At 38.7% G+C, this 19,715-nt stretch overlaps 3 protein-coding genes across 4 annotated transcripts; 2 read left to right on the plus strand and 1 right to left on the minus strand.

Annotated features, from left to right (window-relative positions):
* Positions 1 to 224: 224 nt before the first annotated feature.
* sftpbb (surfactant protein Bb) lies at positions 225 to 4,498 on the plus strand. 2 transcript variants are annotated; one of them, XM_029439806.1, is made up of 11 exons: positions 225 to 380; positions 632 to 684; positions 1,399 to 1,473; positions 1,845 to 1,967; positions 2,081 to 2,218; positions 2,324 to 2,398; positions 2,482 to 2,665; positions 2,760 to 2,902; positions 3,080 to 3,160; positions 3,348 to 3,458; positions 4,065 to 4,498. In XM_029439806.1, the coding sequence occupies exons 1-11, from the start codon at positions 329 to 331 to the stop codon at positions 4,101 to 4,103; spliced, it is 1,074 nt and encodes a 357-aa protein (XP_029295666.1). In that variant the 5' UTR covers positions 225 to 328; the 3' UTR covers positions 4,104 to 4,498. The 2 variants fall into 2 exon arrangements, with proteins under 2 accessions (XP_029295666.1, XP_029295665.1); XM_029439805.1 differs by having other exon boundaries at positions 226 to 380; positions 2,081 to 2,212; positions 2,318 to 2,398.
* Positions 4,499 to 4,504: 6 nt separating this feature from the next.
* usp39 (ubiquitin specific peptidase 39) lies at positions 4,505 to 9,537 on the minus strand. The gene is made up of 13 exons (XM_029439804.1): positions 9,396 to 9,537; positions 8,986 to 9,064; positions 8,781 to 8,875; positions 8,568 to 8,704; positions 8,061 to 8,213; positions 7,743 to 7,968; positions 7,540 to 7,614; positions 7,210 to 7,277; positions 6,852 to 7,040; positions 6,132 to 6,274; positions 5,823 to 5,958; positions 5,626 to 5,712; positions 4,505 to 4,767 (listed from the first exon to the last, which is right to left on the minus strand). The coding sequence occupies exons 1-13, from the start codon at positions 9,460 to 9,462 to the stop codon at positions 4,714 to 4,716; spliced, it is 1,509 nt and encodes a 502-aa protein (XP_029295664.1). The 5' UTR covers positions 9,463 to 9,537; the 3' UTR covers positions 4,505 to 4,713.
* Positions 9,538 to 9,907: 370 nt separating this feature from the next.
* Positions 9,908 to 12,104, plus strand: c9h2orf68 (chromosome 9 C2orf68 homolog). The gene is made up of 4 exons (XM_029439807.1): positions 9,908 to 10,048; positions 10,716 to 10,849; positions 10,933 to 11,078; positions 11,174 to 12,104. Exons 1-4 carry the CDS (start codon positions 9,939 to 9,941, stop codon positions 11,294 to 11,296), a joined length of 513 nt encoding a protein of 170 aa, XP_029295667.1. The 5' UTR covers positions 9,908 to 9,938; the 3' UTR covers positions 11,297 to 12,104.
* Positions 12,105 to 19,715: the final 7,611 nt, after the last annotated feature.

The following is a 19,715-nucleotide window of genomic DNA, read 5'->3' on the forward strand; positions in this document are numbered from 1 at the left end:
ACACACACACACACGCACACACACACACATACAGAACCACAGGCTGAAAACAATACCAGCGTCACTGTCGCTGCTCGTAAAAAAAAAAGTAAAGTGCATCTGGAAGTAGAATTGTGTGATTTCCATGAATATGTGTAATTGAATGAATAATTCCTATGATTTTTATTAGACAAAAATGATTGACGACACTCCGAAGCAGACGGTGGCGATAGTGCGCATAATACACTGTTTCCAAACCTCTGTTTAATTCCACCAGGAACAAGAACAGCCCCACTCATGTTGTTGTAGTCCGACTGCGCTTCATATCGCTTTGTGATCCTCGTACACCATGTCAGCATCTGGCTTTATCCTGGTCATCCTCGCGGTGTCTATGGGGCCCGGTAAGATTTACTGGCAGCGACTTTATTAATGTCTGCATCACTGTCACCTGACTAGTCGCCATTAATTATGTTGTCAAATACCAGGTTGTTACCATAGGGTTGTTATTTAGACTATGACAATTTACACTCAAACACTTACATGCAAAAAAGAATGCAGCTGTATTCTGAGTGCTGAATTATTTTTGATTAAGTTGTCGTTATTTCTCTCTATTTCTCTTCCCTTCACTGTCTGCATCATGTCTGTGTTCAAGGAGACTCCAGGTTCATCACAGACCCTTTGTCATTCATCAAACAGAAATCTCTGGTAAGCCTGACATTTATTTTCTATATTATTACTGTTTTGTCAGATGTTTTAAAGGCCAACATACTAATACTATACTGATTTTAAAAGTAATGCCCACATAGATCAACTGTACTTAAACACATTAAACTGTATTGGAACCTAAAGTCTATTTTTTGCACATGTGTTAAAAATAATATGCATTTATTAATTAAAAGGTGATGTTTTTGACACATACAGTAACAAAGATTCCTTTACATTAACTCGTAAAGCAGCACAGGAAAGAAAAACACGGACAGTTTAGGCCAGGGGTGTCAAACTCATTTTAGTTCAGGGACCACATACAGCACAATTTGATCTCAAGTGAGCCGGACCAGTAAAATCATAGCGTAATGACCTATAAATAAAGACAACTCCAAATGTTTCCCTTCGTTTTAGTGCAAAAAAATACAAGTACATTCTGAAAATGTTCAAATTTAATGAACTATCTTTTTTACAAACCATTATGAACCTGAAAGAAGAAAAAGGCGCAATTTCAACAATATTGTGCCTCAGTTTATCATTTACACATGTGCATTACAACTTATAGAGCACATTGTATCTACAAAGGCACAAAACATTTTGTCACAGGTATCTGGAACAGTATTTTACTTAATGTAACTCATTTTTACACTTTGCGAAGTCATCCCGCAGGCCGGACTGGTGATAAATAATCTCACTGTGGTTTCTCCTTATTAGACATTAGATATGTGCTCAGAGTGCAACCAGGTCATCCGTCTGTCCGCCAACATGATTTCCAGCAGAGATACCAAGGTGAGAATGTTGGTAAATCACTCACTGCCGTTTTGTTTTACTTTCACTTCACTTTACTTGACTGACCACCTGACAGCGTTTGTGGATTTGGATAATCAGGAAACTGGCAGACACACCCATAAGATGGGATCTTTGTAATGTACTTAAAAGTTCAACCTTGAAATGGACGTTTAGACGTTTAGTTTAGGTTATTGCCTGTTGTTAGCACAGATTCAATGAGAGAAATTCCAATATTCAAATGTCAGGGCGTTAAAAGGTGACTTTCATCACAAAAGTTTACGTTAGTCAACGCTCGCTCTTGTACTTTGCAGAGTTATTGTGTTATTGTACCCATTATTATTGCGATGCACTAACTACTGTGCTTTTTGCAGGAGAATGTGTATGAAACCTTGCATGCTCTGTGCCAACGCCTCCCAAGAGAGCAAGCATCAGAGTGTGACTCACAGGTGAAGACGTATTTGCCCAAAGTCCTGCAGAAGACATCTGGTCACCTGGTGAGTTTACTGTACTCTATTTAGGCTTCTTTATAGACATGTTGGGGGGGAATAATTAACACTTCGGTCTTCAATTATCATCTTTTAATGCATGATAATATGCGTTTATGTAGAAACCAGGAGACACCTGTATGGTTTTTGGACTTTGTGCTGCCCACAAGAAGGAGGAACTGCTGGAACTTCCCCAGCAGGCCCCCGATGAAGGCGTATCCAGATCTGCAGTCGGCACAGCCACCGGAACCCAAGTTAGTGTGAGAAAGCAGAAGTGGATGTTATAAGTTGAACTGAAAGTTGTGCTTATTATTTTTGATACAATAAATCACCCTCTTATCAGCGTATCCTCTCTCTAGGTGCAGTTCAACCCAGTTTGCACCCTGTGTCTTTATGTTCTCAATAAGCTGGAGAACCTGTTGCCCAAAAATATGACTGAGGTGACTCTTCTTTCCGTATCACTCTTTATTACAGGCACATATCCCTCATCACACATGTAAATATCTTCTCTGTTGCCCTACAGGATGCTTTGGTGAAGCTCATGGCTGAGGTCTGCGATCTCATACCACATAGCTATAAGGACGAATGTGATGATTTTGTCGACAAATATGGCGCCCAGATAATCGAATTCCTCTTATCGACTGCTGCCCCTCACACAATATGTTCTCTTTTGCACCTCTGTTTGTTCAAGGAGCAGCCTGCTCCAGGTAAGTCACATGTTTATGATGAATACATTTGGTCATCTTATTGGTTTGACCTGAAACTCTTCCACCACCACGTTTGACGATACTGATTCCCCAGAGTTGTTCCTCCCCTCGGATTGTGAGTCGTGCCGCACGCTGGCTGCGTTGAGCCGACTTCACCTCGGTCTCAACTCCACCGAACTCCAGACGTCCTCTTTCCTCCAGTCTGTGTGTGTCCATCACCCCAATGCCATCTTCAAGGTCTAACCCTCAGCTCCCACTCACACCAATAATCCCAACTAACAAAAATTCTTCACAAATCACTAGAACTAAAGAATGTATGACCTCTCCTTGGTTTTACCTTGAATTAGAGTTTTTAGTAAAGTGAAAATCTTTGTCACTTTCCATGAACGTATGTCCCTCTCGTGTGCTTTTCAGTGTGAGGCTTTTACCAAAGTCTACGGCTCTCGACTGCAGAAGGTTTTGGGAAACCAGAAGGACATTCCACATGCTTGTGAAGTAAGAATGAGCTCTTTCACAATGAGTTTCAATAGTTGGATTTAATAACATCATTTACAGCAGCATGATGGGCCCCAGTCCACCCAACGCTAATCATGAACGCAGTGTAGCCACTTGAATACTTATGAGCGCATATTCTTTGCTCTGGTTCATTTTCTCTGGGTCTTTTGTCTCGTCTGTTCTACAGAGAGCTGATCTGTGCGTTGCCTCGAAGAAGTTGGAGCCGCTCGGAAACAATAGGTGTACTTGGGGACCGAGCTACTGGTGCAAAGACGTTCACACTGCTCAGAAGTGTGGAGTAAGTTCAATTCAAGACAATTATAGCGTACAGCATGTGTAATGTATTTCTTTGAAACAGTCTTTTGCCATTTGCAGCAACGGCCACACAAATCACCACACATCCTGAGGATATTACACAGCCATCAAACCTGACCCTGTCCCAGGCTTTTCTCATCAACAGCACTTGATAAACTCCCGCCTGGTTTCACTCTTGTATTGAGTCCACTGTATCCGGCTTCTCTTTCGTAGAGATTTTAACCAATTCATTAAGTATTGTTTATGTTGAGTTCCATGGTGAATAGTACCATATTTATAGAAATCAGGCGATACAACTATCAGGGTCTGCATGGAGTGTCAAGATGCTCTCTGTGCAGAGAGCATGAGGTTTGGACAGTTTTGGCAGTCAAAACAGCAAATCAGTCAAAATATTAATAATTTTGTCTTAGAGAAAAGTTGAAAAATTAGAAATTGGTTGAAGACGCATTAATCTAAATCTATGTACGACACCATTTAAGCACACCTGGGTTCTCCTCCCCCTCCCACCCCCGATGCTGCCTGGTATGCTACATGTGATTTTGTGAGTAATTCAATTTGTTTCACATCCTTTTTCTGTTTGTATCTGCAGAACCAGGCCTTCTGTGAGAAGTACCTGTGGAAGCAGTGAACCAAGCTGCCAGCCTGTGTTCACACAAATAACTACTTTCTTTTATAAATGTATTGCACTAATCAACTCTTAAACTTTCAGAAATGTAATGCACTGAACTTTGTTTTTTTACTTTTTGGAGAAATCTTCGATCTCAGTCTCTTTCAGTCAATGATCCATAAATATTCATCATGAAATGTCACAAGACAGGCTTGTATTATTCAGTAGATTGCTATGTGTGTTAATATGAATGTGGAACTTGCTAAATGTGTTCCTTACATATGAGCTCTTAGTATGTATTAGACTATTTTAAGAAAACAAAACTGCTTATTGTCGCCATTCTATGATCCATGGTGCAAATAACCACATACATATGCGAAGGTCCTAAATTAATGTCATTAAAAATTCAAAAAGCAGCCACGTGTCCTGAAGTTTGTTTATTTGAAAACTTCCACATTGTAAAAACATAACAGTGAAAAAAAACATGAGACATTTACATTTTTTTGTATCTAAAGAAAAGGTGCCACTCATTTCTGTATTCTGTTGGTATTCAAACTCTTAAATACTCAGTTTATTTCCAAAATGGTGACGACACTTCTGGCCATTCTCACCGAGGAAAATGCTGCCTCACTTACACCTCTGTGTGGTTGTTTGTGTCATTGTCACCCTCTTGTCTCTTCCAGATCTAAGAGAGAAAAAGGAATGTTACGTTCAAAGACTATTTTTTTTATTAATGATTTAAAACTGCAATTTGGTATTTTAAAAAAAGACAATCGATACAGGTTTCTGAAAGCTACGGTAGAGTTACATCTTAAATCTAGTACTTATTTCCTTGTAATCTGTATCATTAACTTTGACAATTTTTCCCAAGAAATTACAAGGATTCAATACTCCCATTAAATGATCAGCAACAATCATCACTGAAACACCACATCTGGTTCGTCATTTAATAGAAATGAAGATATATTTACATTACATTTTTTTAGGGCTTGGCGTGGGACTCCAGTGCAAAGGCTTGACCTACATGTGACTTGCAAAACAATGACTTGGTCCCACTTCTGCCAAATAGTCTAGGCAGTTATGAGAAGCTGCAACTGTCTGTCGTACTGTAGCTTTGCCTTTTAAAAATGTAATCTTTTATTATTTATTTAGTGCGCTGTGAGTGCCATCAGAGGAACACTGATGAATATTTTATGTCACTTCATGTTGCACAAAAACATATGGAGCAAAGACTCTGCAACATTTACATTTTGCAACAAGGGCTGGGTAATATATTGATATTATATCGAGATTGTGATACAAGAGTTGATATATATTTTTACATTTTGTACATCGTAATATGGCATAAGTGATGTCATTTGTTCTAATATTTGCCTTTACCTACTTACCCACATTATTGGTGATTATCAAAAATCTCATATAGATATTTTTGTAAAAGCACCAACAGTAAACTACAATATCGATAAAGATATTTGGTTTAAAATATATTGTGATATTAGATTGGCCCTATTGCCAACATGCATAGAATAGTGGGAGGACTTGCCTGGATGTAGGCCTCCGACAGTGTGATCATCTGGGGGAGAATGTCAGTCACCTGCAGGTCCTGCATCTCATACCACTTCCCAGTTCCCTGATTAAACACAAAAAGATATTTGAACATAGATGTATAATAGCACAACACTGGCTTGTTTGTGCTAATACTACCAGAAATAATTTTGGAAATATCTGCCAGCAACCTACATGATGCAGAACATGTATTCTGTACGCTCCCTCAGTAGGTTTCCCATCATGCACCACGTTGGCGACCAAGTCATAAGTTGTGTTTTTCTCTGTCACTTGAGCTTCTTCTGTCAAGTACTCACGAAGGTCTACATTCCTGTTGAAGCAAATACAAAGTGACAACATGAACATGTGCTTATTCATACTGAGGACAAGAGTGACATTATACAATAACCATTCATTACTATCATCAACATGCATTTCACGGTTCCGTCGGGCACTTTGATCAATGCTACGTATTTCGTCTTACAGTATATGAATAGCACTTACGTGATGGGGAAGTTGACAATTGTGGGGTTCTTTTCCACAAAGAAGTTGTTCTTGGTGAATCTTTTGATACAAAAGACGAGGTACGGAGGCAGTTTGGTCAGCTGGAACCTTTTGAGAAAGTTTTCTTTGTAGGTTTTGTATTCCTGAATGTAAATGAGACAGTAAAGCATGCACAGATATTTAGAGTGCTAAATAAAGAAAATGGTTAACCGATAACTTTTCAGAGAAAATGCTTCGATTGCTTCCCGTGTGTTTTATTTGGAGGAGATGGTACTTTGTCAAGAACAGACTTTTAGGATCTCAAGCATCTTTCTGAGAGTCTACCAAACATGAAAACAACAGGGCAACATGTAAACTGCGGCTTGCTCGGCAGAGGAAACGCAGCTGCACAAACAGAAAATTGAGCAGCAATTTGAAGAGAACAGGTATGTGCCCAGTGAGATTATTACCGGTGTTAAACTGTGTAGGGAATGTGAAATAGTCAAATATGTCAAATTGCGTAATTTTCTGGTTTTGCATATTTCTAAAGTAGTTGTTGGTCCATTTTTTTTTTCTTCCCCACCTAAAAACCTCACTGGGTGTGACTATTGCAAAATGTAAACATCCAATTTTGGGCAAAAAATCTTCACCAAAGCTTTTCTGTTAAGATTCCTGCATTGCTTAAAGTCATTTTCCCTCACTTGTATTTTTTTTGCACGTTATATTTAGGACAATCTGTACCTTCTCTGTGTTGCCATTGAACTTGCCCAGGATGTTGAAGAGTGGGACCTGCGGGATAATAAGCTGCTCCTTCTCATCCTTGTACAGTGGAGCTGTTGGGAGGTCAAGTGTTAGAAACAGGAAGGTGGACTCAGACATCTGCTCCTGGTACTCCTCTGTCACAAGCAATGCCTCTTTCTCCTCTGGTGTCTGGAAAATAACAACATCGAGAGAAAAAAAAGAACATTTTAAACTATCTACAAAACTGCTCAGGTCATTTTAAAAGTATTTATGAATACACCTGGACTATTCTGTTAGTAAAACCATTCATATTCAAGATGTCAATTAATGATTTTATAAACACAAGCAGGAAACTCACTAAATCTGGGTGTGGAAGTTTCTTGGAGAAGATCCGCATGGAGCCTTGAAATGCTTTTGTAATGATTGCTATGAGGGCAGTAAGCGATATGAGGACACGGGTTAATTTGCATTTTTCTAACAACCTATAACATAGGAAATATTTGACATTTCTAAGCTAACTCCAAATTAAATTCAACCTTAGAGAAAGAGAAAATAAAAGAAATATTCACAATGTTATAAAACTGTATCTGTCATATTTACCATTAACGTGCCAAACACCCATCTGAGTATCACATTAAAGACTTAGTTTGCATATATTAACCCCCTCGATTCTCCTCCTCTGACTCACATGTTTTTTTCTTTGTGCCTCCCAGAGCACCATGCAGAGCATTCAAGAACCACGTCATGAAGTCCACAGCATCTCCTGCAGAACAGAAAATCAATCAGCATCACAATCTAGTCTCTATAGAGCAGCATGTGTTTAAAGCCTACGTGTGATCTTCAGTAAGTAGCCTAGTACACTACTACAATTTCTGGCAACTAAAGCATTACCTTGCTTGGTAATTTGGAAGTTCTTCTTGCTGCACAGCACAACAGCTTGCAGCATCTCATGTGGAGACACATGAGCCTTGAAGTTTCTTGGATTCCAAAGTTTGCGCATCAGCTCACCAAACCTCTGCACCAAGAGGAACATGATGTCCCCAGGTGGCCTGCGGATTCCCATGTAGTTTTCCTCCTCCAGGAAGTAGTTTCGCAATGGTGGAACATTTGAAAAAGCCTAGGTAGAAGAGGCAAACGGGAAATGGTTGGGATTATTTAAAAGGTTTAGGAAAAGGTCAATTGAATGTCCACTGAGGCAGTTAATCATACCTGTAACACCACATTGGCGTAGTCATTGGCTTTAATGTTGTTGAGCCCTACAATGCCTGGCAGGTAGGTTGTACCATCGTAGGCTCGGTACAGTTTACCCTGCTTGTCCAGCCCTGCAATGTGCTGCTTGGTGAAAGTTGGTTTCAGCACATACTGTAGAGAAAGAGTCAACAGATTAATAACTCAAAAGCACAGAACAATATTGACAATGTGATACATTGAGTATGAGCCTTGGTGGTTTAAAAAAATGTGTAACTTATGCTGTCAAAGCATGATGCTGTCTCAAACTAAAATACAAATCTGATAATTGAATGTAGTGCAACCTTAGAAATATATATCCTGATGCAACAATCTCAACAACTTCAAAAATATATTATGTGTGTTTTATAACACAAATGACATTCTAGTTATTATTTACCTATTAACTCACAACATAACACTCACGGTGCTATTAAAAGTCAAATAAAATGGCATGCCATCGGCCTGTAACACAATGACTTTACTTACGGTGATGTCTTCTAGTGAGGAGTCAATGATCTCGTAGTTGTCTGGCAGACAGTAAAACTTGAGAGTGTGCAGATTCAGGAACACATGATGTGTAAACTGCACACTGTGAGTGTAAGCATGGGACTTCAAACCTCTACCTGCAGGAACGCATTCATGAGTAAATCAGTCCAAGCACAAGGCGTGTGATGGTTAAATGTGAGATAATTCACTTACCTTGAAAGTATTTCCCACATATAAGGCAGGCATAAACATTGATGTGGGAGAGAGAGATGGAGCAGAGTTTCTCAAAGTCAAAGTCCAGCACACTCCTGATGGATAAACAGACAAGACTGGGAATCAGCTGTAGGGCTATAGAGGAGGTCAGGGCTAACTAGCATTTAGCACTAACATTAGCTATGCACATTCAACTTTATCTTGCCTGTTTATGGTGTCGAGGTAAGGACAATGGCGGCTTCTCCGGTCTTCTGGTACACGTCCTCGGCCTATTTTGGCTGCCACTGTAACATGAAATAAAAACAAAACAAACAAGAGTCGGACCAAGCTGTATTCAGTCAGTTGAATGTAATCTAACGTTAGCTAAACATGCTACCTGACCTAGCGTTTAGGTTGTTCGGAGATGATGGATTTGATACACATAGTAAATTGGAAGGGTGGTATATTTGTTTTAACCATTCAACACTACACTGTAGTGGTGCTTGTTGACCTGCCTGTGTGTGACTAGACCGACCCCTGAATAAAATCCAATGCACTTTCATCAGGCTTCTAGTAGCAATAGTTAGCTACCTGCTAACCAGACGTAGCACAGACGTTAGAAATAAACAAGCGTACCTGTGTCTTCGTCGTCATCATCATCATCGTCCACTTCAGCCTCTCTTTCTCGCTTCAGAGAAACCATTATAGCAGTTATCTTGCCAGCTCAATGTCAAAACAACGGAGAAGGCAGAACTTATTTGGAAGAGATGAATGGGTCAAGCACCGTGCGCGTCGATCGAAACTCGCGGTGGTTGTACGTCGCAAATAGCAGGCCAAAAACTAACCCGGAGTTGGAAGCGAGCGATCCTTGAGCTGCTTAGTGGCAATTCAAATGAAATAACTGGCAGGTTTTGTGAAAGTAAAACCTGATATTTAAAATAAATAAATAATGTAAAGTTTCTGTTTTAGTGTGTATTCAATAATATATTCTCTTTAAAAATGTGTATTTTCTAGCTATTATCATTTGTTAAACTCCGGGAGTATTACATTTGGACAACAATTTACCATTAGCTAGCATGTAGCTTTTTGTCAGTGTATATGGAACTGGCTGAGACTTGTTGCGATCATTAGCGTCATTAGCTCACAAATACTATCCCTTCATTGGAGCTGTTTGTTGAAATGGATATTTTAAGGGACGATGAGGTGCATGACCTGAAATGCAAACCTTCGGGCCGCTTGGATATGAGCCACGGCTTCCTGCACCATATCCGGAGGAACCAGATTGCTAGGTGATTTCCTCAACTACCGTTAGCTCATGCTCGTGCTAGTAGCTAGCAAACTAGCTGGTTCACAATATCTAGAGCTGCAATCACACCTGATTTATAGAAGTTAACGTGATTGTGAGGAAAGGTTCAGTTGTAGAGCACATAACGACTTAAATATCTTATTTTACGCTTAATGGGGATATTAAAAATAGGTCCATCAGGCCCAATGGCCAGTTATCCTTGGTGACACTGGAGGCAAACCAACATATAGCTAGCTGTTGCAACAACAACAAATACATCACAATGTGAATCACAGTGGTGCATAGTGTTGTCACACGTAGCATTAACTATAAAAGAACAGGCGATTCTGCTAGACATGTTTTTCAGACAGGAAAAGATACAGTAGAGAAATAAAAAGTACAAAGCACACTTTACCTCATATTCTGGTGTTAAACACTCGCCTGATATTTCTTCCTATTTTTGTTATCTCTACTGGATGATAATGGTCTTTTTAGGGGTATACAATGTATGACCTTAAGATGTATAAAATCTTTTCATTTGATTTTGTTGCTCACCATTGACACAAATGGAGCTGCTGAGATGCAAGAAAAAAAGCATTATCATCATCATCATCATCATCATCATCATCATTTCAAGAAATAACAAAATGTTGACTTCTTGTCTCTTCAAGAGATCATTATGATAGAGAGGTGAAACAAGCCAAAGAGGTGAAGCAAGCCAAAGAACTTCAGCGGCGGAGGCACACTACAACCCCTAGACGACCCCGTCGACCTGATATCCAAGTGTACCATCCTCGACGCAGACGTAAGTTTGATGCTCTATGTTGTTATGTTTATTGTCAACAGTAAATTCAGTTAAGAATATGCATGTGTGTGCTCATTTTCCAGATGGATCAGAGCCAGGGGCTGGTGCTGAGGCGGAAGAGTCTAATGAGAGTGGGTCAAGCACAGACACGGAGACTCATGGTACTGAACTCTTCTGGCTCGACTATCAGGCGGACTCTGGTACCATTACCTCCTTCCTTGTGCACAAGGTTAATGCAGATCCGTTTAACTGATAATTCTGTCTCTGATCTATTTTACTCTGTTTTGGTCCTAATTCCCTCGTGCTTTTCCTGTTTTCTTAAAGGAGGATAAGCCTGAGACGTTAGTGGAGCGTGTCGCAGAGAAAAACATCCTGGATTCCTCCATGAGGGCCGCTTTAGAGGCTCGAATTCTAAAGGAAATTGACAAAAGACGAGACAAACGCTGAGTGATATTCTCAGAACAGTAGATTATGATGACAAAGCCTGGCTACAGGCAAAGGTGGAGGAATACTTCATTTGCAGTTCTGCACTCCTACAAAGCATTTACACTGTTGACAGTGTTGGGGGCATAATGAGGACTCTGGGATCATGTACAGTGACTGTCAGAGATCCAACTTGATGAGCCACAATCAATCCGTCTTCTGTTTTTAAAGAAGAAGGAAGAGCACTTATCAATGACAGTATTGTCGGGAGTTGACTGTCAGGTTCATGTTTACTACATTTTACTCACCTTGGATTGTTACCCAAATTCATAACTTTAAGGACACGTTGTACACCTTCAAGTTGACTGGACCTATACGAAGATGTTGCATTCAGAAAGGAGTAGGTACTCTTTGACAGAGAGCACTGTTAACCTTCCTCCTCAGTTGAACATGTGTTTCTTGTGTTTACAAAGATCTAGTTTTTATAAACAAGATTTATACTTTTTTGGTAAAATGCTGTGAACGGAAAATCAGCGATTCTGTGTTTAAAAATGTGAGAATATAGTTTTTTCTTTTGGATTTGGAGAGTTTAGTGGATGTAGCCATGATAATGTGTTTGTGTGGCAACTGTGTTTCATTATTTTCAGTATTCTAATTTATTTTGGATTGTTGAAATACTTTTATTTTTGATACTGTAATATTTTTTGAGTACACAATTCTTTACGTATAAAATGACATACTGTATATAAAAGCCATTTATTACTGTCCTAATGCGTCTGGATGTGCACTTATGGAATTGAACAGCCATAAAATGTGAAAGTTTTTTCTTAATGTCTTGGTATGTTGTAAAAACAGTCAAATCTGTGAAGATTGGGGATACAGCGAAATACTGTATCAATATCAGTTAACTGAGGTTTCACAACATGTCCTCAGCAGGTGGCAGTATGATTCAACGTTTCAACTCTGCAGGCCTATCTTCTATGTCTCTCAATATTTGTTTTAATCATAAGCTATATTTTTGTCCATGAGTAGTGCATAGTAACAGTTTGTTCTAATTTTAAAGAAAAATAGTCTGCAACCTGTCATTTTCTATACACAAGGTATCACCAGTAATTGTCAATCAAACTGAAATGACACACAGGGCAATACTTGTTGAACTTTTCCCCCCTTGCTATTCAAAAGGTATTAAGCTGGAGGGTTAAACTTTGGAATTCCAGAGACACTAACGTACAATATCTCGGGGCTGCTTGTATGATAAATAAGCCTGTATCGTTATCAGCCAATGTTTCGTTTCTTTTACCACCCTCCAACCTGGAGGACCTTTTCTCGTTGTCCTTTTTTTCCCCGCTGGAACAAACCCAGCAAGTTAGAACCAGCAAGGTTTGTCTGGCAACATCCAATGTAAAGGATGTCTAGATGTGGATCACGAACACTGACAGAAACACCCTGGGACGCAGCAATAATAAATAAATGAGTTCTTAATAAGGGTAGCATTCCTCATTATAACATAGATACCAGCAGACGAGCACAGTTTAAATATATTGCTGTACCATCAAACATAAATAGCAGACAAATTCCTCCCATTGCCATGGTGAAAAGTGGACACCCCCATACCCTGGCTGTGGAAAAAAACAAAGTTGAGTTGACATTTCGACAGACTAACTGTTGATCTACACCAAAGTCAGAGATTAATTCATTGTTTTCATTAATACATGAAAATATGCAAACTTCATCCTCTGACCACTTTGTTACGCAAAGCCTTGTCAAGGGGGAGTGGTCTCTGCTCTGCCATTGGTGGAGCACAGACACTCCTCTTTAGATAGTCCACGCCCTTCTCCAGCTCACTTTTCGTTTTCCAGTGAACATGTGACTGAGGTTACGAGACATTCTCATGTCAGACACTTTATTGCTGGCCAGATTATCTTCAGTTCCGCCGTTTCTCAATTGGCTGAAAATTACCCAATCAAAACTCACACATTCACACCTTCCCCTCTTTGTGCAGCTTCACATTAACAATATTATATAACGCACAACCTGTCGTCGGTTATACCCCGGAAATACCTGTCCCACTGACAATATGCAATTTACTGAGCTGCATGTTGTGTCAGGCAGGTAGTTATGTAAAGTACATTTGTGAATATGTTACATATAATATATTTTATTTTTACATTTCTATCTTATTAGACGTCATTAGACGGCTCTCATTTCTGACCTACTGCACTATTATCCAAAGAAAGAAAATTATGTTGTACATATGTCCCTTTTTTAATAATAATCTATAGGGTTGCATTAACAACTGTTTCACTTACAGCAGATGTTTAATTAAACACAGCCAATACCCTCACCAAATCGTTTAAGGGCTGCTAGCAATTCTGTTCAAAGTCTCGGCTTCAACAGTGGACACTCAGACCGCCTCAGCTTCCGTCTTATCATGGCCTAAATCACATTGTAAGTGATGACATATTTATATTGAGATACTGAACTTAAATAGTTATGTAAACATTGTAAACAAAGCTCCAGTGCTAAACACAAAAGTACACAATACATTTTCTTTAATTTAATACCACTTTAAAAATGTCTCCAGGACTACTTAAATAACAATTGCATAACTGAAGTTGATGATGACGCAGGTTGTTTCAAAGGTGCGTGTGTAATCAGATGCACCTTTGTAACAGTCATCAATACAGGAGTTTGTTATGATGATAAGGTGGTATTATTCAACACACCCAAATTACACAACAGTTTTAAGAAACTTGGAAGTACTGGCTGAACAAACCTAAAACGGTTAAGGGTAATGTTTTATCACATATTGTATAACCAAAACATGTAGGCTGTGCAATAAGGTAGTACGAATTAAAAAAGCTATTGCCATAATTAGGCCAAGTTGGAAGGAATTTATTCAATATTGCATTAAAACAGGAGAATACTTAACAAATTTGCATTCCACATTAAACTATAAAAATAGTGAAATACAGTAAAAGCAAATATATATACCCTTTAAACATTAATGTAAAATACACAACAAATTGCAAGACAAGCTGTGGAAAAAAACAGTTAAGAGAACATTGTTTCCTCTCAAATTTGTTGCTGAATGTGAAAAAAACGAAAATGAAAATCTGCCAAAGTCTACATTTTTACTTTGACCTGCTGAACCAACTTCAGTTTAAAGTGCACCAATGTTAACAATTTGAAGTGACATAGAGTAGTTGATAAAAATAAAAATAAACTTAAAAGAGCAGTGTGTGGTTTCAATTTCCCTTTCACAGTACAGTAAAGCAACAGCAAGCTCCCACAGATATTCTATTAGCTGTCACCCAATCCTCACAAGAAACTCCAGTGAACTCAACTAACACTGACCTGCTTATGCCCTTTACACTGTGCTAACTCTCTACACCGTTGGGCTCGCCAGTGTGTGTCTGCTGTGAGACAATTAAAGACATTATCTCTCAGTCTGTCATGTTCTGTTTAAGTATCCATAGTACTTTGTTTGGTTTCAGATGCCAGCAGAGCACAGGTGGTGTCCTCTGAGCTCTGTGTTGTGGGAAGAATTTATTTATTTTTTGTTAAGGAGAAACAAAGATATCCTCTGAACTTGCATCAATCCTGTATGTGCGACAAAAAAGTTATCTTAACCTCAATTCAATAAATGGTACAGATAGTGTCAGCCTGTTGCTGCCTCACAGAGTGACTGTCGTGTGAGTATGGTGCAGTGCTCTTGAGGAACAGTTACCCAGAGTTGTATTATAACAGCCAGGTGCATTTCAGCTGACTCCGTCAGTGTTGCGATACTGGTGCAGTGATCTTGCCCTTTCAAGGCTGTGGAAGTGTACCCCTCCACCATTCTGAGTTAAATATAGATGTTTGATTCAGCCAATGTGGTAGTGGAAATGCACAGCTGCTGTGGTCAAACTGCAGACAGGACATGAGGTCTGAATTTGATGACGTTACTGGAGCATGAATACTACTCATAGATTGATATATTGTAACTGAAGTAATGTACTTAGTAAAATTAGCTGGGCCAGCTTTTAGAGACAACTCCAGACATTATTCACAATGCCAGCTTGCATAGATGTATCTAGAGTTTGTAATTTAACCTCCGAAAAACCACTTTAATACACCTTCACAGTTATCCTTAATAAACGTAGAACATTTTAATAATAGTATAAATCACTGCCTTCCATTAACTTCCTTTTATAAGTAATACAATCAAAGTAAGCATGTATTCTATGTGAGTCTTGGGTGTTGCTATGGGAGGCAAAAGTATGCAGGTCTCCATAACACTAAAACTCTTATGCTTATTGCTTATAGTGCAGCGACCACTTGCAGACCACTAAATCCACTCATTAATGTACACAGCTGGCAGGATTCATGTGGCACAGACAGTAACAAAGCTAATTATAGTGAAAACGCCCATTTGATTACCAGTTCAGCATTAAAAAGCATTAAGAAATTCGTTTAAATATAATGAATGTATTGATACCAGGAAGGAAACAAATCATAGACTCTCCATATGCATCATAGTATGTTGTTATGATGATATGATGTTTTGCTAATTTTCACAGACATACAACATAGCAATTATCTTTGCTACACCCTTAAAGGCCCTGAGCAGAGAGGAAGGCCTAAACTGGTCTTTGTTGATATTTCCACACCTTTCTGTCATCAGGTTTGAATGAACTGTAATAAACTTGTAGCATTCATCTCATTCTAATCTTCTCATGTCATATTTATTCATGTTAAGATTCTTTTATCTATAAATTGTGTTCTTTATCTCTAATAGAGGAAGTTGTGTGGAATGCAAGAAAGTGAAAAGCATTAGTAAAATCTCTTGTAGACTTACAGAGAAGATCGTCAGAATACTAACAGCACACATATCTATACATTCTGTATTAGCATGGGGGTCCAAGGTGGTGTTAATATGTTCATGTTGCAGAGTATTATTTGCATTGCCTGAGAGGTGTTGTATGGGTGTTACCAACTGTATTCAATTGCTTTCATTACTTCTGAATTAGACTGAATTGTACTAATGTGCATAACTATTAGCTTGTGTTTTTTCAAATGTAACCAGTCATTGTTCAAACTCTGGTAAAGTAAACTTACTGTAGCTTTATATCCTGTTGGAATTAGCCAAACCACTTCCAAATGATTAGTAAGCTTTACATAAGACGTACAATGTAAGAAGTGTATCTTAAGACGGACTGAAACATGTTCTTTGTCAAAGCTCAAGTAGCAGTATTTGGATTTAGCTGCTGGGCTTTGGGGATTTACGTGCAGTATTACCTTGTTTTTATTTAACTGTGTGAGTTCAGTTTTTCAGAGATTAACTATTGTTGATATTACATTTTGTTCAGAAATGAGTGGATTGTATTTGTATTTGTTTTAATAGCCTTCAGGCATGTCTTCCCCGTTATCTAGCAGCTTGATATATAAAATGCAGCATCTGTTATAAACGGGGTGTATCAGCGACCATCAAGTGCCAAGTTGATACACAAGTTATATGAACTTATGTGTCTATACTTCTGATGCCAGGTATTAAAGTACACAGCTTTGATGATATGATATCATCTTTGAGCAAGGACATCTAGAGATACAGTATGTCTTACTGTTTCTGAAAATGCTTCACCACTACATATTTCAGCAGATCGGTAGATGTCTGAAGGCCTTTTTTTTATCAAACTTATTTGCGTCACACTTTCTCGGCTTAGTGTCTACCTTGAGAAACTGCTTTATCACACTTTGCCATTTCCTACATTTATAGTTGTATTGTTTTGTGTGTGAATGTTTGCTTACACTAAAACCAAGGCCTCCAAGAGCCCTTTATGCTTAGGTTACAAGAAGTGTCAAAGGGCCAAATGTCCTCGCTAACGGCCACAGAGTCACAAAGTACACATATCTGTCCTACTGTGTCTATTCTTCGTGATCAATTCAAGGTTCACTTGGAAACATGTGAATTCTTCTGTTAATCTAGATAATGATCCGCTCCTGTTGTTACTGTTCCCAGATGTTAACACTGCTGGTTTGAAGACCTTAAGGTAAATAGAAAAATAAATGCAATGTTTGCTGGCATCTGAAGGTTAGCTTGGTATATAACGGGCCTAAAAAATCAACATATACTTTATTTGGGATAATATGTGTCTTTATTGACTGCAAATCATTCTGTGAAATGGGTATATTTTGGACAGTCAGAAAAAGCTCTTTTTTTTTCAAGTCCTTATGTATGTTGAAGAAAAAACATGTTGGTTGAAATTGAGTAAATAATGTAAATGTTGAATACACAAACCTGTTATTGACAACTGTTTAAAAATTATTTAATTGCATGTTGCTTTCCATATTTGTATATCACTAATATTATACAATTCTTTGACTAAAGTAAGTAATGACACAAAAGGAAGATAAAAAAATATGTTTAACCACATAATCATTTTTGAAAGTTGGTCATTTGGTGTTGCACAAAGAGCATAAAGGTCGACTCATTTGGTGGAAGCAGGGTCTGGACCTCGTCTCAGATGGTGGACGTTGAATTAAATAGGGCGGTTGGTAGTGGGGGTGATAATAAATTCTGCTCAGGACACCGATACAGAGTGATGTCAGTGCTATTGCAGTACATAATCTAAACACATATGAAAGAAAACTCGCTCCTAAATTGTGTCCCAGTGACATTTTTAGTCTTTAGGGTGTTCATACTGGAAAAACAAACGTTTTTTTAGTGTAGGTGGTTATAAAAACACCTGGGAGCTAACCCTGACAGCGTATTCAGCTTTCGCAATGCAAATACCATAAAACTAATTAAACAGGAAAAGCCAGCTTCAAACGCTGAGGTAGCTGCTGGTGCTATTGATCTCCAAGAGCAATTATACCTGTCATACTAAAAGTATTCCGACCTTTTCATTTGGTTCAGGCAGCTGTCAGAGTCCAATAAGAGGGGGGTCGGTTGGTGTCAAACTCTGTTCAGTGCTTTACCATGTCCAGGGGCAAGAGGCAAGAGGCTTACTCAACCTACAACCTTAACACCTGCTTCCATCTATTTCCCTCTGGCAAGACACACTAAGGCATCTGATGAATGCAAAACTGACACACAAACACTTTTTGAGGACTGTTTTAAGTTCTACTTCACATATCATATACCATATCTCCAGTTTCTCTCAAGAAGGTGCCCTGTGAATGGGAATTTTTAAGTGTTTAATTATATAGTCTGTCTTCAAGACAAGGTGTGATAATCTTGATTTCTTGCCAGGTACAACAAACACTTTCTGAATTTGGGCAACTAAAGACATTTCAATCAGTGAGATTTATTTGATGGACCGACTTTAATGCTCAAAGTGTTTTCCCCCATTACAGATACGGGATTTTGCTAAAATGGACGCCACAATATTCTCCAAAGTAGTTCATGAATAGAGGCAGCTTTATATTTAATTGTATTACAGCTGGAGTTTTGTTTCACACAGTATGGATGCCAACTTCTGTCTCAAAAGCAAAACAGAAACTGGTAGCCTCACCCATAGCCTGTCATTACATATGCTTTGGCATATTATAGGGTAAGAAATTAATAAGATCTTACCCATTCATCTAGAACAGGTTTCCTATCAAGTATTGATAGATATTGATAGTATTTATAACATCCTTCAAGGGACATACTAATTATTGAACTCATAACATCTGCAATTTTTTTAAGACACAGCCCATTCATTTCACTTTTATGCTGTGCAAAAAAAGCAACTTTATCCATGCTATCTTTGTTAGATTAGAAATCAGCAATCCTTTATTAGTACCAACAACAGGGAAATGTATCTAAAGCAAAAGAACATAAGTAAAAAGGCAGTACACAATTAAAGAGAATACAAAATATAAGTACAAAGTGGTTGATAGAAAATAAAGTGAATATTTGCACAGGGCAGTGATAATTGCACCGCAGTGGTGCAATAGTAATTTCTTGGTGTGGTGGTCTCCCCATCTATTTTTCCATGTTACGCTCTGGAGAGAGCTGCTTGTTGCGCCAAACTCCGCCGAAGAGCGTTAACTTTATCCAAACGCACTCATCCTTTCAGCTCGTGCAGTTTGGCATGTTTCATGCTGTAATGACGCTCGAGATTATTTTTCATCACCGCAGACGCGTCCGCACAAACTAGGCACACTGGCCTTTTACTTCCACAAAGAAATAATCATTTGTCCATTTCTCCTGGAAAGTGCGACATTCTGCATCCACCTTCATCTGGTTTACTCGCCACGCTGCGTTCGCTGATGTCAATGACAGTCTTGTTTAATATTGAAGTTTTGACATGGCGTGACCACGTGATGACACGTTCCGCTCGTGTTGTGTTCAAGAACCCTGACCGTGGCTAGGAAATAGTCAGTCGACAGTATTGTACTATTGCAGTCTAGATTTTGTTTTTGCGCGTTTATTAATTACCTCGAGTGCCGGATCAAAAAAGGAGCGACACTTTAT

This window comes from Cottoperca gobio, chromosome 9 (genome assembly GCF_900634415.1).
Source record: "Cottoperca gobio chromosome 9, fCotGob3.1, whole genome shotgun sequence".
Lineage (NCBI taxonomy): Eukaryota > Metazoa > Chordata > Actinopteri > Perciformes > Bovichtidae > Cottoperca > Cottoperca gobio.

What these genes read in the sequence shown, in the direction of transcription:
- usp39 (XM_029439804.1), bottom strand. Translation starts at nt 9,462, where the DNA reads ATGGTTTCTCTGAAGCGAGAAAGAGAGGCTGAAGTGGACGATGATGAT. An exon ending in ACGCCAATGTGGTGTTACAG is followed by an intron (nt 7,969 to 8,060) that starts GTATGATTAACT and finishes TCTTCTACCTAG; the next exon opens with GCTTTTTCAAATGTTCCACC. An exon ending in ATTGTCAACTTCCCCATCAC is followed by an intron (nt 5,959 to 6,131) that starts GTAAGTGCTATT and finishes TTGCTTCAACAG; the next exon opens with GAATGTAGACCTTCGTGAGT.
- c9h2orf68 (XM_029439807.1), top strand. Translation starts at nt 9,939, where the DNA reads ATGGATATTTTAAGGGACGATGAGGTGCATGACCTGAAATGCAAACCT. An exon ending in GTACCATCCTCGACGCAGAC is followed by an intron (nt 10,850 to 10,932) that starts GTAAGTTTGATG and finishes CTCATTTTCCAG; the next exon opens with ATGGATCAGAGCCAGGGGCT. An exon ending in CCTCCTTCCTTGTGCACAAG is followed by an intron (nt 11,079 to 11,173) that starts GTTAATGCAGAT and finishes GTTTTCTTAAAG; the next exon opens with GAGGATAAGCCTGAGACGTT.
- sftpbb (XM_029439806.1), top strand. Translation starts at nt 329, where the DNA reads ATGTCAGCATCTGGCTTTATCCTGGTCATCCTCGCGGTGTCTATGGGG. An exon ending in TCATCAAACAGAAATCTCTG is followed by an intron (nt 685 to 1,398) that starts GTAAGCCTGACA and finishes TCTCCTTATTAG; the next exon opens with ACATTAGATATGTGCTCAGA. An exon ending in ACACTGCTCAGAAGTGTGGA is followed by an intron (nt 3,459 to 4,064) that starts GTAAGTTCAATT and finishes TTGTATCTGCAG; the next exon opens with AACCAGGCCTTCTGTGAGAA.